The following is a 22,665-nucleotide window of genomic DNA, read 5'->3' on the forward strand; positions in this document are numbered from 1 at the left end:
GGTGGAGCTCGCAATGTCAAATATCTCATTCAACGAAAACAAATGCTCAAAAACAAAACAAAAATAAAAATACACTGGGATTACAGATAGACAGAGACTTAATTAATCCTCAATAGGAAAATTCTAATGCCCGAAATACTTTTATTTGAATTTATTTTATGAAGATTAAGAAGTGGTGGAAAAAGTACTCGATTGTGTTACTTAAGTAAAAGTGCAGATACTGGAGCAAAAAAGTAAAAGTTAAACTATCACGTGAAAAAAATCTAAGTAAAAATATTAAAGTACATGTTTAAAAATGTACTTAAAGAGTAAAAAGTAAAAGTATTTGCGCTTATTTTGAGGTCAAATACTATATGAGAAATTATTTATTTAGGTGAATGAATGTATTGACTGTGAACTTTGACCCCTACCTTCACACACCTGTCATACAAATGCACCTGCTCTTTGCTAATTTGCTTATATTATAACATTTGTAATAATAAGAATAATAAAAATAAAAATAAAAACTTGCTTGCTTAATGATTTACCTTCCCAATTTGTTCAAAATAAAATCAGCAAAAATGTGTTTAAGAAAAAAAAATATTGTTGTAATGTATTTCAAATTGTGTGTTGTTTTGTTCTTTGTGTGATGGTTTAAAGCTCACAGGAAGTGGTTTCTCTTCTTTGCTGAAAACACGTGCAGGAAACAGAGCCTCAGCTGTACAGTGTCCTGCCTTTTACTGTAACAAAAACCAACATAATATGCCCATACATCAGACTTTAAAAAGTGTGTGTCCAGACAGGGCCGAAGAAAAGACGACTTAGCTACAACGACATGGGTGGAGATCGCAATGTCAAAAATCTCATGCAAAGAAAACAAATGCTCAAAAACAACTCCATCCATCTAGTAAATAAAAATACACAGGGATTTCAGACAGACAGATACTTTATAGAGTTTGTTCAGCCACGCCCACTTTTGCCTCTAAATGCTCCAAACATAGACTGTATATATAAATGGACATAGCTAACCTGTTAGCCGCCATGTTCCAAATAGGAAGTGATCATGGGAGCGCTTCCAGCTCCATCGACTCGTCATTTCAGTCTTAAAATGTTCGTATGAATCCACTCTGCACGATCCTGGTGTTTTTATTTCACTATTGGGTCAGTAAATCAAGATATGAACATTAATAAGAGACAAATCACCTGCCTTCTTTCCCCGAAGTCGCATCTGAAAAATTTGATTAACAGTGTTGCTAAGCGCCTGTTCCCTGCTAAACCAGCGTTGTGGGCAGTAAAGCGTGTTACCTTCAACAGTTTCGCTTCAGATTGGCTCTTTGGTTGCTATGATACTCACAGTTAGAATTCCAAATAAGGAACCTGACTCTAAATTCTCCCTATAACTGCTGTAGCCTCGATGAGCTTCGTTTGACTGGAGCTGAACACTATGGGTGATGTCACACTCACTTAGTCCACTTCTTTACACAGTCTATGGCTCCAAACTACACTTTCTTTCCTTTTAATGGAGAATTTGAGAGAAGATTTGTCGCTAAAATCTGATATAGGTAAGTAGTAGTAAGTAGGTTAATTTGTGTAAAACGTTTTATGTTCATGGGGCCTAGTCAACACTGATCCGATTCTCTGGAGGCTTTAAAACGGCTCTGTAGTCCTATATAACTGATTTGGTGTCAACATCAACAGCCTCATGCAAAATAATACAGCGTGAATGACGATGACAACTTCTGGAATAAGATGAATTAATCGGCAGCAGGGAGAATTGTAGTGCTTTTGGGGTTTTTTTTTTGTTTTTTTTGCAGTGTTTCTACCTTTTTACAGCAAGTACCATCAAAGTACTACTAGATCTAAACCTGGACTATATCAGGCCTATATCAGGACTAAATTGATCTACACTGAGACTATGGGTAAGATGTCATATGGTAATACAGGAAGTGCTCCACTGTGTGTGTAAACTCCATACACCTTCACTAGAATCATCTGGATAAATTCAGCCCTGGAATTGCCAATTTCTACCGAATTAAAGGTAAAAGGAGCTGTTAACTTGAAAACTACCACTTGATGATGTTACAAGGTGGACCAGCACATTTTGAGATTTACAAATGCAGACAGACTAATTATACAGGAAACAAAACAGAACTCCAGGTATGTTTTTGGGGAGGTAACCACATTCTAACATGCCTAAAAGCCCACAAGAACCAGTTTTGTACAAATAGACATTGGCGCTCACGTTTTGGATTGGCACGATATTTCAAAGGGACACATTGGTTCGGTTTGGTGCCAGTGAATACTCGAAAACGTGACTCACCAAAGACACTCAAACCACAGTGGTGTGTTTGGAGCTCAGAGACAGGTGGAGAAATGAGGCGTGGAGCAGCTGCACCTACAAACACAGGCCAGAGATGAAGTGGAAAACCTGAGCAACCAAAACACAGCTGAAAAGATGGAGACGGACCTGATGGACTTTCACTAGAAACAGTACCAACCACATAAATGTAGAAACAAAACGGAACGTACAAGTTTTTTAAAAAGTTGGCTTTGGTTCTAATGTATAAGTACATTCTTTCGTAGCTTTTGTGGAATGTATCAAAGTAAAAATGGTGCAAATTTTAGGTATCTGTACTTTTCTTAAGCCAATTTTCGAGTACTTTTTACTTTTACTTCACTACGTTTGAGAGCAGGCATCTGTACTTTCTACTGCTTTACATTTTTTAACTGGACTGAAAAGTAATAGTATTTTTTATTATTGTTTGAAACCTGCAGAAAAGCCTGAGGGTTTATTTTTAACATATTCATAATTAAACGATTAACAACATTTTTTCTGTTAAGCAAAATTCAGCACAAATTTGTATCAAAATCATGACAAAGATCTCAAAATATGCACAAAATATGTTTAATTTTACTCTTTAAGTACATTTTTTAATGGGTATTTCGATACTTTTACTTAAGTTGATTTTTCTATGATACTTTTACTTTTACTTGAGTATTTTCTGCTCCAGTATCTGTATTTTTACTTAAGTGACACAGTTGAGTACTTCTTCTACCAATGATTGTTTACTGATGACTTTTCTATTTCTTTCCCAGTTTAGCTTGTTGAAAACTAGCTTAGCACTCACTCAGTTGTGGTGCATGGTTCATATTTAGTGTTTTTGTTTTGATAGTCTTAATTTATTCATGGTTTAGTGTGGCCCGGGTCTACAGGGTGCAAAAGAGCTCACTGGAACCTCATTTTTAAAGGTCTGCACCCTCATTTGAGACCATAGTCTGTATATATAAATAGCTAACCTTCTAGCGCCGCGTTCCAAATAGGGAATGAGCATGGGCGTGCTTCCGGCTCCTTGACTCTGGCTCCAATTCGCTTTACATTGCAATATTGTCATCACTCTCTCTGTAACTGCCGCAGTGAGGCTCATTATTTTGGTCTTAAAATGTTCATATTAACCCGCTCTACATGATCCTGGGGTTTTTATTTCAATATTTAGTCAGTGATTCAAGATATGAACATTAATAACGCCCTCTTTCCCCGATGTCACTTCCAGTACCGTTAGCAACACGTTTGATTGACAGCATTACTAAGCACACGCTCCCTCCTAAACCAACGGTGCGGGCGGGAAGGGCTGTTATCTTCAACAATCTTGCTCCTGATTGGCTTTTTGGTTGCTATGATACTCACAGTTGGAATTCCAAATGTGGAACTTGGCTCCAAATAGGCCTCTATAACTGCTAGCCTCGATGAGCTTCATTTGACTGGAGCCGAATGCTATAGGTGCTCACTTAGTCCACTTCTTTATACAGTTACAGTTTATGTTTATAACAGGAAAAATAATGACACTTATGGACCAGTATGGACCTTTTGAAACTCAAAGGCACCCACAGGCAGTCTGGGTTTAGTCCTGGTTTAGTCCTGGTTTAGTCCTGGTTTAGTCCTGGTTTAGTCCTGGTTTAGTCCTGGTTTAGTTCTGGTTTAGTCCTGGTTTAGTCCTGGTTTAGTCCTGGTTTAGTCCTGGTTTAGTCCTGGTTTAGTCCTCCCTTTGCTCTTTTCTATGCTGATATTCATATGAGGTTTAGACTGGGGTCACTTGAGAACACGTTGCAGTTTGAAGCCTGTATAAACTCCGCGTGCATCCACAGACCGTCATGTGATCTGCCCTGGTTCATATCTCCGCTTGAATCTGTCTGACAGATTTTGGACAGATAAAACCAGCAGGAAAAATGTGTTTTAGTTCAGCTGCAAATAGACTTCCTGAACAGTTTCGAATTGTTTTAAGAGCATAAAATTTCCCTATATGCCAGAATAACTTCCCTTATTCACTGAGCAAATAAACAACAAAATCGGGTGATGTTGTACAGTGTAGCAGTGCCACTCCACAGATCTGACCTGTAACGTGGCTTGGTGGTAAGTTGAATGCCATGTTGTGGACCATATACTGTACCAAGCAACGAAATGACATCTCCATGGAGACAAGTAATGGCCGAACCAAAAGCGTTAGATTTTACATTTTAGTGATTTGCCCAGTGATGCAATAACACTGTTCATTCACTGTTTGATGGAATGAACCGTGTACCATATGGTTAGTGGGCGCTCTCAGCTTTACCACTGAGCCACTGTCTTCACATTTTCACTTTGGCGGCTCAGTTCATTTCATAGCCCCCCACAGCTTGAGAACCGCTGTTGCTTGTTGTCATGGCAGCGTAAATTCAATAAATAGGAAGTGGCTGATATGAATAGAATGACAGGATTTGTTTTAGAGTGGACATTTCCCATGACAACCACCCACCCCCCTTCCCTACCACCACCACCAGCACCAGCACCACCCCTCACCCTCCACCCTCCTGCTTCTTTTCATACACAAACAGAGCAGAGGGTCAAACACAGACCTAAGGGTGAAATGTGACGTCAAACTTGTGCTAGCGCATAGTTAACGTTAGAGCGGCACGGAACATAAATATTTGTCATGTTCTCGTCTGATCACATGTGGGACAGTAGCCTTCGGCCTCGCGTAAACTGAAGTCGATAGGCGAAGCAAACGAGGGGTTAGCTAATAGAGGAGGATGATATCAGCTGGAACCGTGGATTTGAGATGGATCTTAAGGATGGAATGCAGGAAAATGTCCAATGTTTTTGTGATTAAGAATAAAAACGTATTAGAAGCGTTATCAGCACAAGCTCCATTTCCTTTGAATCTGAACACACATTGCATTTAAAATAAAAATGTCACATAGAGTTTGTTTAAGTAGCAAAACAGCTGGTTGTGGTGTTTCCTATCAGCAGGTCTGGGTCAGAGAGGTGTGACTGACAGGACGTCCTGAGTGCGTGAGAAGAGGAGCAGAGCTGAAGTGAAACCTTGAGATGTTTCTGTGGTTAAACTGTCTGTCGTGACTCTGCTGCTGTGGAGGAATGAGGTGAGTGTGTCTGCGCCAGAGGAGATCGCAAATGTAGAAGTACAACACAAGTACAACAAGTATAAATATAACAAACTGTGGTCATAGATGATTGACCATGTCTGAGATTAGAAGCAAAGCAAGACCGAGCCTGGACAGGACCTGAGACTGAGCCTGGACAGGACCTGAGACCGAGCCTTTATAAGACCTGAGACCGAGCCTAGAGACCAAGGCTGGACAGGACCTGAGACTGAGCCTGGACAGGACTTAAGACCGAGCCTTTATAAGACCTGGGACTGAGCCTAGAGACCGAGCCTGGACAGGACTTAAGGCCAAGCCTGGACAGGACCTGAGACCACTGGGGAAACCATTTAATGTTTTATATGGACTTGTATATTTGTCTGTTTTGTTTATTTTTCTGTATTTTAAATAGGGCTCTCTTTGGGCTCCCCTCTATAAATAAAGATAGAAGAAAAGAAAAGGTGCCACAGACACAGATTGGCAGCCTTGCTTCCGTGAGTCTGCCCCGGGGCAGCTGTGACTACAAAAGTAACTTACAGCGCCCCCATGTGGAGTGAATGAATACTGATAGATAGATAGATAGATAGATAGATAGATAGATAGATAGATAGATAGATAGATAGATAGATAGATAGATAGATAGATAGATAGATAGATAGATAGATAGATAGATAGATAGATACATAGATAGATACATAGATAGATACATAGATAGACAGATAGATAAAACTTAAAAGCCTTGGACTCACATACAAACACACATGAACAAAGAAACAAACATTAGAGCCTCAGACATAGGGCTTATTATAAAACACACAGCGGCCGATACATAAACTATGAAAGAGTTTTTGAGTTGTTCAGTAGAGACAGGGGCAGTGTGTGAAGAGGATGGTCCAAAGAGAGCAGCCTACAAACAGAAACTGTAAACAACAGCTGTTTCCAGTTTCAGTGTAGCTCCTCCCTTCAGACAGATATAAATCAGTGTCCAGCAGTAATCTGAGCAGAACTAAAGAATCAGCTTGGATGAGCAGCCAAACATCTTCACTCCTGCAACAATTTGTCCAGTTGACAGAATTTACTTTGAGTTTTTACAGTGGATCAAACCTGGATGACTGAGGGATCACACCGACAACAATCCAAAGAGAAAGAACACAGCAGTTTTTCTGTCACTGCCAGCCAATAATTCTACGTAATGTTACATAGTACAGCTTTAAGGCAATACGCTGCTTACAGTTACAACATCACAACAGTATTTTCAAATGAAATTAATCCACAAAACAGACTCCAAACACAGACACATTTCCGTTGGCCATTTTAACCCTTGAAAATAAAATCCCAAATTTAACTGTTATAACTTCACATACTTGTCATAAACGGCGGCGAACGGGAGTGATGTGGCTCCCGTTTTCGATCTTGTAAAACAGAATTGTGGTTTTGTGCGGGTAACTTTAGGCCTGGGAATAGCTTTATGCAGTTTTAATGTTACAGCGAGAGGAGAGAACGGGGCTGTGCTGTTATAATCATCATGTATGAAACGTGAGAGGGGATGTGGGAGAGGGAAGGACCACTGAAACAGACAGAATCAGCACCATTTCAAGACATTTAGCATTTTAATTCATTAAATACAACTTATGAATATGTAGTACTTGTTTTAACACTATTATTCAGGAACTATACAGGTTTGGTAATGTCAAAACCCAACTCAAGACACACATTGCAGATTGATACGTTTGTATATATGCATTAATAGTTTTTGACATCCCAATATAGCGATCAACTAGCATGCTAATCACACATTTTCTGTTACTCTGACCATAAAACCGCTTTATAAGTGGATACAGACAGTATACCGCGGGTTTATTTTGACCCTAAAAGCAGTTTATATCTGTACGGGGGTGAAAAACATGACCCTTTAACAATGGGCTTACTGGAAACTGGCAACGGTCACATTTTGACACTCGGGCGCTACATTCTCCTGACGCTGCACTATCGCGTTAGCATCAGGGGTTAGCCAGGTTAGCTATGTACGTCTGTGATGTCATTTAGCGCAATTCACTTTTCCACAGGAGACATGTCACAACTTTTTCACTGCATTCTTCTCAAGCTACGATGCTAAAGGCTAAAGGCTAACCATGTCCACAGTAACTGGTATGCATGGTATTTTCCACAATAGTGTTAACCTGGTGTAAATTAACGGAGTATCGCTGCGCAGAGGTCACCGAAAAGCATGTTACTTGTAAATACTGTAAAACTGGCCTTATATTGAATGAAATGCAGTTCTTAAAGTCAAAATGAGACCACTGTGCATCTAGTAATAATGCATTTATATTGTTTGTGAACCAGGAAGTAAGCTGTTAGCATGCTACACACAAAAGCGCTTATAAACAGTGGTGGAAGAAGTACTCCATTTTGTTAAAGTACAGATACCGGAGCAAAAAATGACTCAAGTATAAGTAAAAGTATCACATGAAAAAATCAACACACAATAATCTCACAATATATATTTTTTTACTTTTCAGTCCTGTTCAAAATGTAATGGAGTAGAAAGTACAGATACTGATTTCAAATGTAGTGAAGTAAAAGTAAAAAGTATCCACTGTAAAATGTACTCAACTAAAGTACAGTAAGGCTTACCTAATTATTAATTTTATTTCGGCTTATAAACTCATCTTGGTGAGTAATTAGAATGACAGGAATGTGTGGGGAATAACCTTATATCATAATTTACTTTTGTTTTTTACATTTTTCAGGCAGTAAAAATCAGTCACAGCTCCTTGTTATGGGAAAGTGTCCAGCGCTGGCACGACTTAACAGACGTTATAAGAATGGGATGAATGTAAGCTTTCTATTTAAGGAAAGACGAGTATTAATCTTGAGAGATGGGGTCCAGGTGCACACGGATGTCTCTCAAATCCTCAAAGCCGTTTCCAGGAACAAATCTGACAAACGCTATGAACAAAAAGCAGGCAATTCTCTCTTTGAAGCACGACCTTTGACCCTTAACATGGCTACTGCCTGTCATGTAGTGTTAATGTTGAAATCTAAAGCCCCATGTGCTACGCCGGACTGGAGCTGGGGAGGGTATAGAACAGTCCATATGTACAGTACACTGCGTTTTAGTTATGAATGTTTTGGGAAAAATATCTAATTGTGATTTTTCTGACAAGCGCTGCAATGTTTTTTATTTGTTTTTGTGTGGGAGCTGGATTGCGCATCGCCAACCTGCAGATCAGTGGATTGGACCAGGATTTTAACCAACGACCTTCAGATCAGTGGACAAACACTCCATCAACTGAACAACTGTCACCCAATAATCACATAATAACACGACAGAAGACATAACAGGACAGTTTGGAGACAAGATACAAAATAAATTAAAATAAACCATGAGTATGTGTTTATGTGTAGCATGTGTGTGCGTGTGTGTATATGTGTGTGTGTGTGGGGGGGGGGGGGGGGTGGAGGGGGGGTGGGTGTGTGTGTGTGTGTAGGGGTGTATGTGTGTGGGGGTGGGTGTGTATGTGTGTGTGTATGTGTGTGTGTATGTGTCTGATTGCTATGGCAACGGTGTTCCATCACTCTCTCTCCTCTGGCCTCACGAGGCCGTGATGATGTCACATTCTAGAATCAGAGGTTTGTTGTAGGGGTAAGTTCCCGCGCTCATATGGCTCATAACTTCTCAGACACCGATGGAAACACACGCAGAAAACGATCGCTCCACGACTTTCACCATGAAGCCTTGGTACTTGTACACGTATGAGGACGACATGCACCTCTACGATGAGGACTTCAACCTGGAGGCTCTGCTCTGTCCCACACCATCAGGGGACGATCAAGAGCCAGAGGAGACCCACCTGGAGTCTCCCACCACCCAGGACTCCTCACAGCCAGAGGAGAGAGGTCCGGCCCAGGTAACCCTGGACGAGGTACCCCTGAACGAGGTATCCTTGAACAAGGTGCCCCTGGATGAGGTACCCCTGGGTGAGGTAACCCTGGGCGTGGTACCCCTGAACGAGGTATCCTTGAACGAGGTGCCCCTGGATGAGGTACCCCTGGGTGAGGTACCCCTGGACGAGGTACCCCTGGATAAGGTACCCCTGGGTGAGGTACTCTTGGATGAGGTACCCTTGAACGAGGTGTCCCTGGACAAGGTGCCCCTGGACAAGGTGCCCCTGGACGAGAGCGCTCTGGTCAGGGCGCTCCGCCAAGAGTTGGAGCGAACGAGGGCCGAGCTCGCAAATCAGGTCCAAATGAGCCAAGCACTGGACCTGAGGCTCAAGAATCAGGAGAGGATCGACCAGGAGAAAGACCTGGAGATCCAAAATCTTACTGATGCCCTCCAAAAGAAGAAGGAAGAACTGCAGCAAGAGACTGAGGACCATCGGCAGAGAAGAATCAAGCATCTCAAGTCAGTGATGGAGATGATGGGGGTGAATAAGGAGCTTTACAAGCTCAAAAAGGCCACAGCAAACAGAGACTTGGAGTTTCAAAAAGTCAGTACGTTACTCCAAGAGAAAGAGAAGGAGATGGTTTCCCACGTCAGCGCCCACAAACAGCTGAGAAACCTGTACATCTACGCAGGACAGGAAAATAAGAGGCTTAAACAGGAGCTTCACAACACCAGAAACCTGACAGCAAAAATGGAGCTGGAGGTGTATAACATCAAGCACAAGCTCCATAAGAAAGAAAAAGAGCTGGATAATGTCACCAGTGTACATAATAATATCACACAGCAGTTTCACAGTACACTGAGAGACAAAACACAGCTCACGCAGGAACTGGCCCTTGCCAAAAGAAACAATGAAGCGATGACCAGTCGAGTAAAAGAACAGGGCACTGCCATCGCTGCCCTGAAAGGACAAGACTGGCCCGATCCAGAGGCCTCCAGCTGGAAAGGGACAGGCCAGAGCACGAGCGGCAAAACCAGGGCTGATGAGCAGACGGTTGACAAAACAACGGCAACAATGGACATCAACTCAAGCATCAAAGAAGATGCTACATTCAGAAAAATACGAGCTGGCCAGAAACGTGCCATCTTCAGAGCTGAAATCGCTGAACTCGTGCGAGAAAGACGTCTGCTTCACTAAAATGGAGAAGACGAAATCTGCTCTTGAACCCTGCATTAAGACTAAATAAAACTCAATAAAAACATTTTAAATATTTATTATTTGTGTTTTATTGTTTTACTGTCTAAACCTGACTTACATGCAGCCGTACAACTGGTCACTATTATGAAGGATATTGGTGAAACCTGAAGTAAAAATACAAAAAATATAAGTAAAAGTATTAAAGTACCTGTTTAAAACTGTATTTAAAGAGTAAAAAGTAAAAGTGTTTAGCTGTTTTAAGATTTTGAGATCTTATAAAGCAGGAGTGCCACACGGAGGGTCACAGACCAGTGGTGAATACAGTCAATAATTCAGATGGTGCATTTAACATAGTTTTGACTTCATACTTTAAATAAGTATGAAGTCAAATGTACAGTAAAAAGTACTGTTTAAGGCAGGGGTGGGCAAACTTTTTGACACATGGGTCACAATGGGTTCTACAATTTGAAAGAGGGGCTGGGCCATTATATATGTGTGTGTGGGTGTGTGTGTGTGTGTGTGTGTGTAGTTAGAGCATGTTGAAGTTGAAGGTAAGAGACAAAGAGACGGAGATAAGCTCAAGTGGAAAAATGAACAAGAAGACAGATATGGAGATAATGCTAAAAATAACAGGGATTTAAGAAGAAAAATCTTCTGTCAATATCAGGATTCTGTTCAAAGTTCACGTTTTAAACACGTGCAGAGGAACTGTCAGAAAAACTGAAATATGAACTCACAAAGTAACACAAGAATCACACTTCAGAACATGTTTGTGCAGATATAAACTATAACACTTAAAAAAAATTTTTAAAAATCTGATTATCTAATTTCATCTATTCTAATTAAGAATGATGTTATATTTATGTATATCTTATATTTTGGCTGATAAAACTAAATAAAATGTATCGACCGATCATGATGACTAAACACACATGACTGAAATAACAAAAAAGTATCTAGTAGAAATGATGTTGACTAAAAGAACTGAAGAGTGAAGACTAGATCTAAGTTCCATTTTCCATCCCAGAGCCACAAACCAGACGATAAACAAAGCCACTGTCCAAGGAACACGTCTGAACATGTCCCATGCAATTTAATATGAAGACAATAAAAAACAGGCTGATAATTATGGATTCAGTTGAGTCAATTAGAAAAGTATTTTGATAGATGAATAGGCAAGACAAGTTTATGCAGCGCAATTCAAACAAAGTAATTCAAAGTGCTTTACAGAATAAGAAAGACATTAAAACCATAACACAACAAATCTAAACGTAAATAATCAACATTAAAAAAGAAGAGTGCAGGATAAAACCCTTTCAATCGTATGTACAGATAAATAAAACTGTTTGAGTCTGGATTTAAACATTGTCAAAGTAGAGGCCTGTCTCACATCTTCAGGAAGATTCCAGGTTTAAGCTGCAGAAACCTGAAACGCTAATTCCTGATGTTTAGTCATGGTTTAGTCCTGTTTTAATCCTGGTTTAGGCCTTGTGTAGTCCTGGTTTAGTCTTGTTTTACTCCTGCCTGTATAGTCAGGACCCGAGCAGCAGTGTTCTGGATGTACTTTTCTGTCTTAAGGCTCGTTCGGAGAGACCAGTGAGCAGGACGTTACAGTAGTCTAACCTAACACAATACTAACATATTTTAATCAAAAGATCAAGACAAAAAAAACAAAAAACAACTCTGATATATAAAAAAAAAAGTCTTATCAAACAAACATCTCAGGATCTAAGGACTTGATTGGAGAATGCAGAGCCCATTGTCATGTTTAAAGATGATGAATACACAGGGAAGTGGAGTGGGACTTAGCCAGGCGAGGAAACTGGAGCGACCGGAGGAAGCCCACACAAAGAGAGAGCAAGAAAAGACCAAACAAACAGACCAAGAACTGCAAGTTGAAAGTGAAAATATAGTGCAGCCAACTACTACACAGGCAGAGCTGGGAAGAATACTCTGCAAATGTATTTAGTTACAGAATACTTCATACCTGCATTAAAACCATAGACTGTTTATATAAATGGACATAGCTAAACCTGCTAGTCGCTGCGTTCCAAATAGGAAGTGAGCATGGGTGCGGTTCATCGACTCTGGCTCCAATTCACTTTCTATTGAAAAACCGTCACCCCTCTCGCTTTAACTGCTGCTGTCAGGGTCGCCATTTTGGTCTTAAAATGTTCGGATTAACCCGCTCTACATGATACTGTGCAGTTTGGAGCTTAACCTGAGAAACCAGAACTAAAATGGAGGCAAGACAAGTTTTGCCCAAATACATAGAGAATATAATCAAGTACATGGCTTTTGTACAATAGTGAAGTCCTCTGTGTATAAATGAGGTCCTTTCACTCGTGTCGCTCGTGCAGTGGAGGTCAGTTGGTTCAGCTTGCTCATTTGCGTAGTGTATTTGGAGCAGGCTCGCTGATGCCATCTCCTCAGGAACGCGGCCAAAATGAGCGGAAATTCCTCCTCTGTGCGGGACATTGTTTCACCTCTGACACACGAAATATGTAACACGGCTCCAGTACATGAAGAGTTCAGCGGTGACTGTAACTGGGAACTGGAGGATTGTAAAAGCAAACCTGTGAAATGTATAATACTGCGGTCACGGCTTCCATTTAGTCTGGTTTAGTCCTGGTTTAGTCCTGGTTTAGTCCTGGTTTAGTCCTGGTTTAGTCCTGGTTTAGTCCTGGTTTAGTCCTGGTTTAGTCCTGGTTTAGTCCTAGCCTCCAACTGGTGCTCAGAGTCAGGACTAAACCAGGACTAAACATGGGCTTGAGCAAGACTAAACCAGGACTAAATAAGGACTAAACTAGGACTAAACCAGGACTAAACCAGGACAAAACCAACACTAAACATGGGCTAAATTAGGACTAAACCAGGGCAAAACCAGGACTAAATCATGACTAAACATAGGCTAAACCAGGACTAAACATGGACAGAAACAGGATTAAATAAGGACTAAACCAGGACTAAACCAAGACTAAATCATGACTAAACCAGGACTAAACCAGGACTAATCATGGGCTAAAGCAGGACTAAAGAAGGACTAAACCAGGACTAAACCATGACTAAACATGGACAGAAGCAGGATTAAATAAGGACTAAATATGGAGTAAATGTGGGCTACACCAGGACTAAACCAGGACTAAACATGGGCTAAAGCAGGACTAAAGCAGGACTAAAGCAGGACTAAAGCAGGACTAAAGCAGGACTAAAGTAGGACTAAACATAATGAATCAGATCAGTTTTATGCAGCTAAAACCTGAAACAGTCTTTCTGAAGATGTGAGACAGGCCTCTACTTTGCTCTTACCGTTTTAAAAATGGCATTACAATCACAACTGAACCTGTGTTGCCAGAGCCTTAACCTGCTGATAGAGACATATGCAGGTTGTTCTCTTTCTCATTATAAGAACAGGCCTCGTGTTAAAGCTCAGAACCTTTAGAGTTCATTCACTGAGCTGCAGAGGCTGCACTAGCACTGATTCATGACTGGCTGCAGGTGCTGGGGTTTAGGTAGTGACCATTCAGATCAGAGAGAGTCATTTAGGTTTAAACTAACTGGATTTCAGCATTGAAACTGGTAACTCAAATTGGAGATTTGATTTGAACAAGTTTGGGTCAAGGTTATGTTTAAAGGATTTAAAGGGTCCACATTACACTATTTTATGATCTATGTTATAATGTTGTTTCCTCATCACAAACAGACCTGGAGTTGTGTTTTTGAGAAGGTAACAACATTATAACATGACTTAAAGCTACAGGAGTCAGTTTTGCGTAATGCAGGACCAAAAAGGACTAAATCTTACATATGGTTGCTTCTTTTAAATTATGATTTCAGCTCTTCTAACCATTCTGTCTGCTCTTTATTCACAGGGGTTAGTCTATTTCTCCATTTTCCCCATGGAAGACTCAAAATACCAGGAGGCAGAAAAGTGATAGTACTCCAAAGCCCATCACTCAAGCATTAAACAACTGCAAATGCTTCAGAATAAACTATGAGGTGATTTTCCTCACAGAAAAGTGGACAAAGTGCTGGGTTCTGCTTTCACTCTGCTCTGATGTCGTCTGGAAAAACCCAGTGATTTCTTATGGGAAATTTCCTTTCTTTCCAGCCCTGCCAAAGTGTCAGTTTGATTGAGGGCAGAGTTCAACAGAAGCAGGTTATCAAAGTATTTATCAAAGTATTTATGGAGCCAAGAGCAGAAAATCATAGTGCTGTGTGTCCTCTGCAAAGTGATCAGTTTATATGAGAAATGAGATATCAGTAATGCTATTGTTTTAAAGGAACTGTTTGAAAGATTTGGATTTTAAAGGTTCTGTTTTAAACAAATTTGACTCTTGTGAGCTTTAAGTTGTGTTATAATGTTGTTTCCTCATCAAAAACATACCTGGAATTGTGTTTTGTTTCATTCACACATGTTTGAGTCACCCTGCATTATCAGTCTGTCTGCATCTCCGAAGCTCAAAATGCTCTGTTCAACCTTGTGATGTCATGAAGTGGTAGTTTTCAAGTCAACAGCATTTTGTCCAGGAGATTGGCAATTCCATCCAGCCTAAATATGCAGGGTTTGTGTGTTAAACATGTGTGAATGAAACAAAACACAACTCCAGGTCTGTTTGTGACGAGGAAACAACATTAGAACAGATCAGAAAACAGTGTAACATGGTCCCTTTAAATTTCATACACAAAGCACAAGATATAAACATGTTCAAATCAAATACAGCTTTTACGTCAACATTGGACATGATGGACAAGTTGTTTATGTTAGAATTTGCCGTGCCCATATACTGAGACTCACATGTGTCCTCTATCTGCAGGTTTAGGCTCTGGCAATCCAGGTTCAGTTGTGACAGTAACTTTTTATAACAGTAAGAGGCAGGCTACAGTTGCTTTAATAGGAAAATACCAAAAACTGAAAGAAAAACATTTTAAATTAAAAGTTAATTAGCAAGTTGTAAACATGTTCCTTTCCATGGAGATGAAAACAAGCAGAGGACACCATCAAGTTACTGGTCAGATCTGTGGAGAGGCGAGCCCGCTCAATAAAACGAGATAGATGAGTCAAACACCATACTGCATACTACACAAAGCAATATTATCTCTATGAAAAAAGTAATTGTAAATTGTAAAAAAAAATATATATATAATAATAAAAATAAAAAAATACATAAAAACATAAAAGTTCAATGCCCACTACTGCCATTGCATACTGTTGTTGTGTCCTTTGGCAAGACACTTCACTCAACTTGTTCAAGCAAAAGTGAATGTGAGATGGTCTGTCCCACATTTAACAAAGCCATCTTTCATCAGGTATTAAGAATCTAGTTGTTGAAAAAACTGTTATAGTGGAGGTAGATACACACAGAGAGACATAGAGACGCTGAACCTGTTTAGCAGCGCCATCAAGTGGATAAACGCAGCATTACAACTCTACATTTCAAATCACTTTTTTTGTGGCAAATAGAGCTCAACAGTGACCTGGTTCCCAAAGTAAATTTCTCACATTTTCCCATTTACGAAAAAAAATAAATAAATAAATAAACAAAGGATTCTTGCTGAGTGCCAATCGACTATGTGGAAACTAATGACCACAAGACCTCTAATTTAATTTAAAATCTGTTTCTGAATCTTTATAAACCACTACTTATTAAAATATTTAGTGAATCTTGTGTTTTAAGTGTGCTTTCAGGACTTAAAACACCTGTGTTATGAATATCAGTTAGCATGTAGCTGGTTAGCCTTTTAAATCATTTCAACCCTGGCATTGACCATCTCTACAAAACCAAAGGTTAAAAGAGCTGTTAACATGAAAACTACTGCTTCATGACATCACAAGGTGGAACAGAGCATTTTCAGCTTTGGAGATGCAGACAGACTAATAATAAAGTGTTACTCAAACATGTGTGAGTGAAACAAAACACAACTCCAGGTCTGTTTTTGAGGAGGTAACAATGTCCTAACATGGCTAAAAGAGTCAAGTTTGCATAAATTTAAACAATTTAAGACAGAAAAAAAAGCCACATTTTAAACCATATTTTTTCACTTTATTGACAATGACAAATGCACAAACATTAATATTGGGTGAATTTCAGTGCTGCTCCCTTCTACATATGACAAGATCTTTTAACTCAACATATATTTTTACCACAATGTAAATGAATAAAGTTACAGTAACATGGAAATGACTACAATGTGAAGGTCAGTTTGATTCAAGTTGACTACCATATTTCCCTTTGGACTATAGCTCATTTATTAATGTATTTGTAATGCAGTATTGTGTAAAAAATATGAATATATAAGTGATTTTCTGGGAAAAAATTGAAGGATTTAAAGCTGCACTATGCAACTTTTCTGGATGAGAGAATGCCACCTGCTCATTCCCATCGAGATGACATCGCTTTGCCTAGAATGTTTCAAAATATGGCATTAAAGTAATCAATTTGGCATTCATTCACTTACGGATGTTTTGAATGCTCAGAAAATAAGTTGAAAAACTACTGTGAACAGGGACACCTTTCCATAGATCTGAGCTGTAACTTTACCTGGGGGCGTTACCTGCTCCATGGTGAGTCGCTCTATTAGAAAAGTTACAGAGTGCGCTTTAATTTAATTCATGCCAGCAAATATTGTGTTAGCTGCTAAAGTTACAGGGGAACACAAAGAGACAATATTTTATAAAGGAAATGAGAATAAATAACAAAATAAAACGTGTAAAACACTTCACAACACACAAACAGGACATGACGCTGTTGAAGTTTTAACAGGGAAACTGCAATACTTCAGTGAGTGTTTGTGTAGACTAAAGATTTATAAACAAGAACAAGAATTTGAAATCAAGTTTTTTGACATGATTGTGATGATTATTCTTCTGATCTTCCTTCGAGGATGCTTTCAAAAGTGAACGGGAGGAACTTGAAACCTTGTCCAGAATAAAACTTGTTCTGAAACTCCACCCTGAAATGGAAATTAAGAAGGGAAAGAGTCAAGAAAATTGCAGTAGAACAATAAATTAACCTTACAACAAACTAAGAATCCATAGTCAGCTTTATTTTTTGGAATTATCATACATGTTTTAAGGCTGTAAAACCCCTCACCACACACTTTATACACTTTTCTCACACAGGCATTAACATTTTCTCACATTTCTCTCTTGTTTAAACTCTCTCAAAGTGCTGTATGATTGCAAGTTTTCTCCCCGACAAAACCCAGAGTCACACTGTGATCCAACATTTATGTAAATTTGCCTGAACACATTCTGTACTGTACAGGAGACACGGCACTGATGGACAATGGTCTACAGTCCCTCAGCCAATCAGGATGCAGAACAAAATGTACGTTCATACACTGTAAAAAAGCATGAAAAATTGCAAAACAGCGAGACCGCGAACGGTGAACCGTGTTATAGTGAGGGACAACTGTATACAGTCTATAGTACTGATCTAGCATTTTCAAATTTAAGACAAATTTACATAAGACTTTATTAATACTAAGCAAAAACACGTTATTACTCTTAGGAGCTGCTTTCTTTCTTTTTTATGTCGTCCAGTTATTTACTTACGAACCAATTGTAGTGTGCAAAACAACAAGTACAAAATTCAGGAAGCTCAAGTTCACAGCAAAAGTGTCAAGTTAAAAGGGAAGTAACAGGAGCCAGTGACCCCTGCCCTCCATTCCCCCTGCCCCCGACACTGTAACAGACCTCACACACACACACACACACACACACACACACACCCCCACACACACACACACACACACACACACACACACACACACACACACACGCCCACACACACCCCCACACACACACACACACACACACACACACACACACACACACACACAGACACATATGCAGTCTCTGTCTGGTCTTGATCTTGGACCTGGTTTCGGAGCTGGTTTCGGAGCTGGTTTTGACCCGTTTTAGACCTGTTTTAGACCTGCTTTAGGCCTGTTATAGTCCTGGTTTGGACCTGTCTGCTCTAGTAAAAGAGACTGTTCTATTTTTAAAAGCTCAGTACTATGTGATGACTGGATGACCTTTTAAAAGAACAGCCACAAAAGGCATCATACTGCTATAAATCCACTAGAGTGCGCTGTTAGCTCAGCAGTAACTTGGGCTTTCTTCTTAAACTTAATCGCTTTGGGTAAAGCATGCTACAAAGCCATTTTACCCTTTAAAACAGAGTCATTTCAGTCACAAGTTTCATTAATCCAGCAAATATCACTTCTTCTCTCATGTATTTAATCAGTCCCTCTTTCCTCAAGGCTCGGCTCAACCTTGTGACATCTTTAAATAATTCTAATGTAAAAAATGTACTTAAAAGAGTAAAAACAAAGTATTTCCCACAGATTTTGAGATCTACTAAAGCTTCAAATTTTTTCAAGATTTTAATTATTTGTGCTGAATTTTGTTCAGTAGAAACAACTGAATCAAGAATTGTTTTCATTTTTTTTGTATATTTTTGTTTAATTTGCTCAAATTACGAACATGTAAAAAATAAACCCTCAGCCTTTTCAACAGGTCTCAAACAATAATAAAAAATACTACTACTTTTCAGTCCAGTTCAAACATGTGGTGGACTGGAAAGTACAGATACTGCTCTCAAATGTAGTGAAGTAAAAAGTATCCACTGTAAAATCTACTTAAAAGTACAGAAATCTTTATGTACAGTACTTTACTACTTTTACTTCCTTACATTCCACCACTGGAAACTATCATCTATTTAGCCACCACATTTCAACTTTATCCGGTTAAAACGTTTATGTTTGACAAGCTGACAAATTGGTTTAAATAAAGTGACTTGTCAACTACTAAAATCATTGAGAAATTAACACTATATTTTTTAATCATTCTACAGTACTGATCTGGGACTAAACTAGAACCAGGTCTCAAGTCCAAAAGATCCTAACTACAGAAAATGCATGCCCCGAACCGTTGATTGAGAACCTCTAATTTCACCAGCTTGCATGCAGAGGTCACATGTTTCACTCCACTATAACAAATCAAATTGCAGTGGCTTTATAAATAGCCTCCATGTAAGTGACACCGACTGTCCCGGTGGGATTTTCGCTAAATGATGACTCATGGGGTATCTCATAAACAGGACAGATATAGAGAGTAACACGGCTGACATTTCGCCAAAGACAACAATGATAAACAAAGAACAAAAGAGTCCCAGACCAGAACTAAACCAGGACCAAGGTCTGAGGTCTGACACCACGAGAGGCTCACTGCTGCTGGGCCATCTGTTACATCGCTCTATACTGGTCACATTTTTATATAACGTCACCTTCAAGACTCACTCAAAGCAGCTTTACATCAACAAAAAATTCACCCATTCACACATTCAAACACAAGTGTACGCAGACACTGGGGGAGAGGTGGGTTAAATGTTTTGCCCAAAAACACAACGACAGCATTTATCTGTGGGAGCTGCAATCGCACCGCCAACCTGTGGATCAGTGAATCAGGCCGTGCAACCTGTGATGTTTATGTCAAGAGCGGGATTTGAACTGCCAACCTTCGGCTCAGTGGACAAACACTCTACTGTTGCCCCTTAGGTATTATTTAAGGCGACAGTAGCTCAGTTGGTAGAGTGTTTCTCCACTGATCCCAACGTTGGCAGTTCAAATCCCGCGCTTCATGTAAACATCAGTGGCTGAGCGGTCAGATCCACTAACCCACGGGTTGGTGGTGCAATTCCAGCTTCCACAGATGAATGCAGCTGTTGTAAGAAGAGCGCTATATCATAACACAATCATTTTTGGGGTTAATATTTATCATGGGTATTTTTTCTGTCTAGTTTTTGTGAATAATTCTGTTTCATGGTTTGGTTTATATCGACTTCAGCAATATATCGAGCTTCAAAACGTGTTTTCGTGTCAGGCCTAGACAATACAGACGTGCGGTGTTGAGTTTTTAAGTCACATCTCTTTAAAAGTCCAGGACTCGTTAGGACAACACTCATTGTCCCTTACAGATAGTATTTTATCTGTATATCTGATCTTTACTAATAGAAGCAAATTGTTGGATCACAAAAAATTTAAAATTTTTAGAGAATAATTTGAGCATCGTATAAGAAGTAAAAAAAAAAAAATGATGTGTGTACGTGTATCAGTCATTTCATATCATGTTTCTTACTGCTGGCAGATGGCGCTCAAGAGCTGATTTGAAAGCGATGGATTAACCACAGAGTAACAAGGACGACATAGCTTCTGCTAAATGTTTAAAGTCCATATAAAGGGTTTCCATGTTTTTACAATTATTACTTAGTTTGGAGGGACAATACCACTTAGTGCTGTTACGATACTTACATTTCAAACTGGATTTCAACACTAAGGCATGGGGTCGATTTTTATACCACAATTATCATAGAGGCTTTTTTTTCAATAGAATGTGATTTTCAACACAAAATAATCATTACTACGTGGAGTGGTTTTTATATTAGTTAGAGTTAGGGTCTCAGTTAATAATTAATATAAAGTTAGCATTAATATAAGCTAAGTTAATATAAAACTGGTTCTCCTGTTGAAATTATATTTGCCAAGTGCTTGCTACATGCTAACTCAACAGTGTGGGCAGGAACGGGCATTGCCTTTAACAGCCTCGCTCCGGATTGGCTCTTTGGTTGCTATGATACTCGCGATCAGAATTCCAAATACGGAACTCGACTCCAAATTAGCCCCTATACCTGCTAGCCTCGATGAGCTTCATTTGCGTGGGATCTAACGCTATGGGTGACGTCACATTCACTTAGTCCACTTCTTTATACAGTCTATGAGTCTAACCCGTCATATTCACTTTAAAGACGACAGGTGAAGTGTATGTCTTGACTCACCAGTGCAGTCTGAGCGCGTGCAGGAAAGCGGACAGCCCCTCCATGATGAGCAGAATGGCCACAGTGAGAATAGAGAAGAAAAAGAAAGTGATGGAAAGAAGAAAAAAACCTCCCAGACTTCTGCGGGCGAGACCGATCCTCATCACCATGGACCACAGCACCTCCGACAGCTCTGAAAACACACACAGGAGAATTACAAACATACACAGTGTAGATACAATGTTAAACGTCCTGTACACAAATTTTCCCTTGTATTTGAGAAAAAATGTACTGCTGCGTACTGTCTGCATCTAATTAATTATCAAAGAGACCATATTACGTTATTTTCACAAAACATACCTAGAGTTGTTTTGTTTCATTCACACGTTTAGCACACAAACCCTACATATTTAAACCGAGTTCTTCTCTCTAACAGAAAACACTCTGTTCCACCTTGTGATGTCATCAAGTGGTAATACAGGAAGTGCTCCACTGTGTTTTTAAACTCCATAGACCTTGACTAGAATCATTTGGATAATTTCAGCCCTGGAATTGCCAATCTCTCCTGAACAAAAGGTAAAATGCAGCTGTTGAAAACTACCACTACATCACATCACAGGGTGGAACAGAGCATTTTGAGCTCTCAAGATGTAGACAGACTAATAAACCAGGATTATTCAGACATGTGCGAGTGAAACAAAACACAACTCCAGGTCTGTTTTTGATGAGGTAACAACATTATAACATGGCTTAAAGCTCATAAGAGTGCGTTTTGTGTAATATAGGACCTTTAATTATCAGTAACATTATATTGTGCGTCCCTGTCAGTTTTCCTTACGTGCATGGGCGAGGCTGAGCGCCCAAAGCCTCAGGTAGGACGCAGTGTTGGAAATGCAGCCCAGACAATACTCTATGGTGTGAATGGCCTGATGCACGGCCTCGTCAGCAAAGTTAAACTGAAAAACAACACACAACAATACAAAACAATGATTATTATAACATGTTTACATCTACAGTAGAGACGGGGAAACTTTACTACAGTCCACAGCTTATGAATCACATGGACCGTTACTTCATATACATTGGATATACATTCCCACAATTACACAGGCACTTTCCCACTGACATCAGAGCCCCTTACAAAAATATGCAATCCCCAGTCAAAAGTTTGGACTCACTGTCTCATTTTTTTTTTTTTCATTTTTACTACTTTCTACTTTATACACATACAGAAGACATCAAATATATGAAGCAAGATATATGGAACTATGTAGCAAAGAAAAAATTTAATTTCTTAACTCTATTAAGTATTTTTCAACAAAGCAAAGGGTGGCTATTTTGGAGATTTGAATCTAATATACACA

The 22,665-nt window shown here is 39.5% G+C and overlaps 1 protein-coding gene across 2 annotated transcripts in view; it reads right to left on the reverse strand.

Annotated features, from left to right (window-relative positions):
* Positions 1 to 16,503: 16,503 nt before the first annotated feature.
* The window catches only part of atp6v0a1a (ATPase H+ transporting V0 subunit a1a), a 33,138-nt gene continuing 26,976 nt past the window's right edge, over positions 16,504 to 22,665 (reverse strand). For both annotated transcript variants that reach the window (XM_033970822.2, XM_033970820.2), the window contains 3 exons: positions 22,140 to 22,257; positions 21,323 to 21,494; positions 16,504 to 17,435 (listed from right to left, as the gene is read on the reverse strand). In XM_033970822.2, the coding sequence (XP_033826713.1) occupies positions 17,342 to 17,435; positions 21,323 to 21,494; positions 22,140 to 22,257 (384 nt within the window). In that variant the 3' untranslated portion in view covers positions 16,504 to 17,341. The remainder of the gene's footprint in view (positions 17,436 to 21,322; positions 21,495 to 22,139; positions 22,258 to 22,665) is intronic.

Source organism: Periophthalmus magnuspinnatus, chromosome 8 (assembly GCF_009829125.3).
Source record: "Periophthalmus magnuspinnatus isolate fPerMag1 chromosome 8, fPerMag1.2.pri, whole genome shotgun sequence".
Classification (NCBI taxonomy): Eukaryota; Metazoa; Chordata; class Actinopteri; order Gobiiformes; family Gobiidae; genus Periophthalmus; species Periophthalmus magnuspinnatus.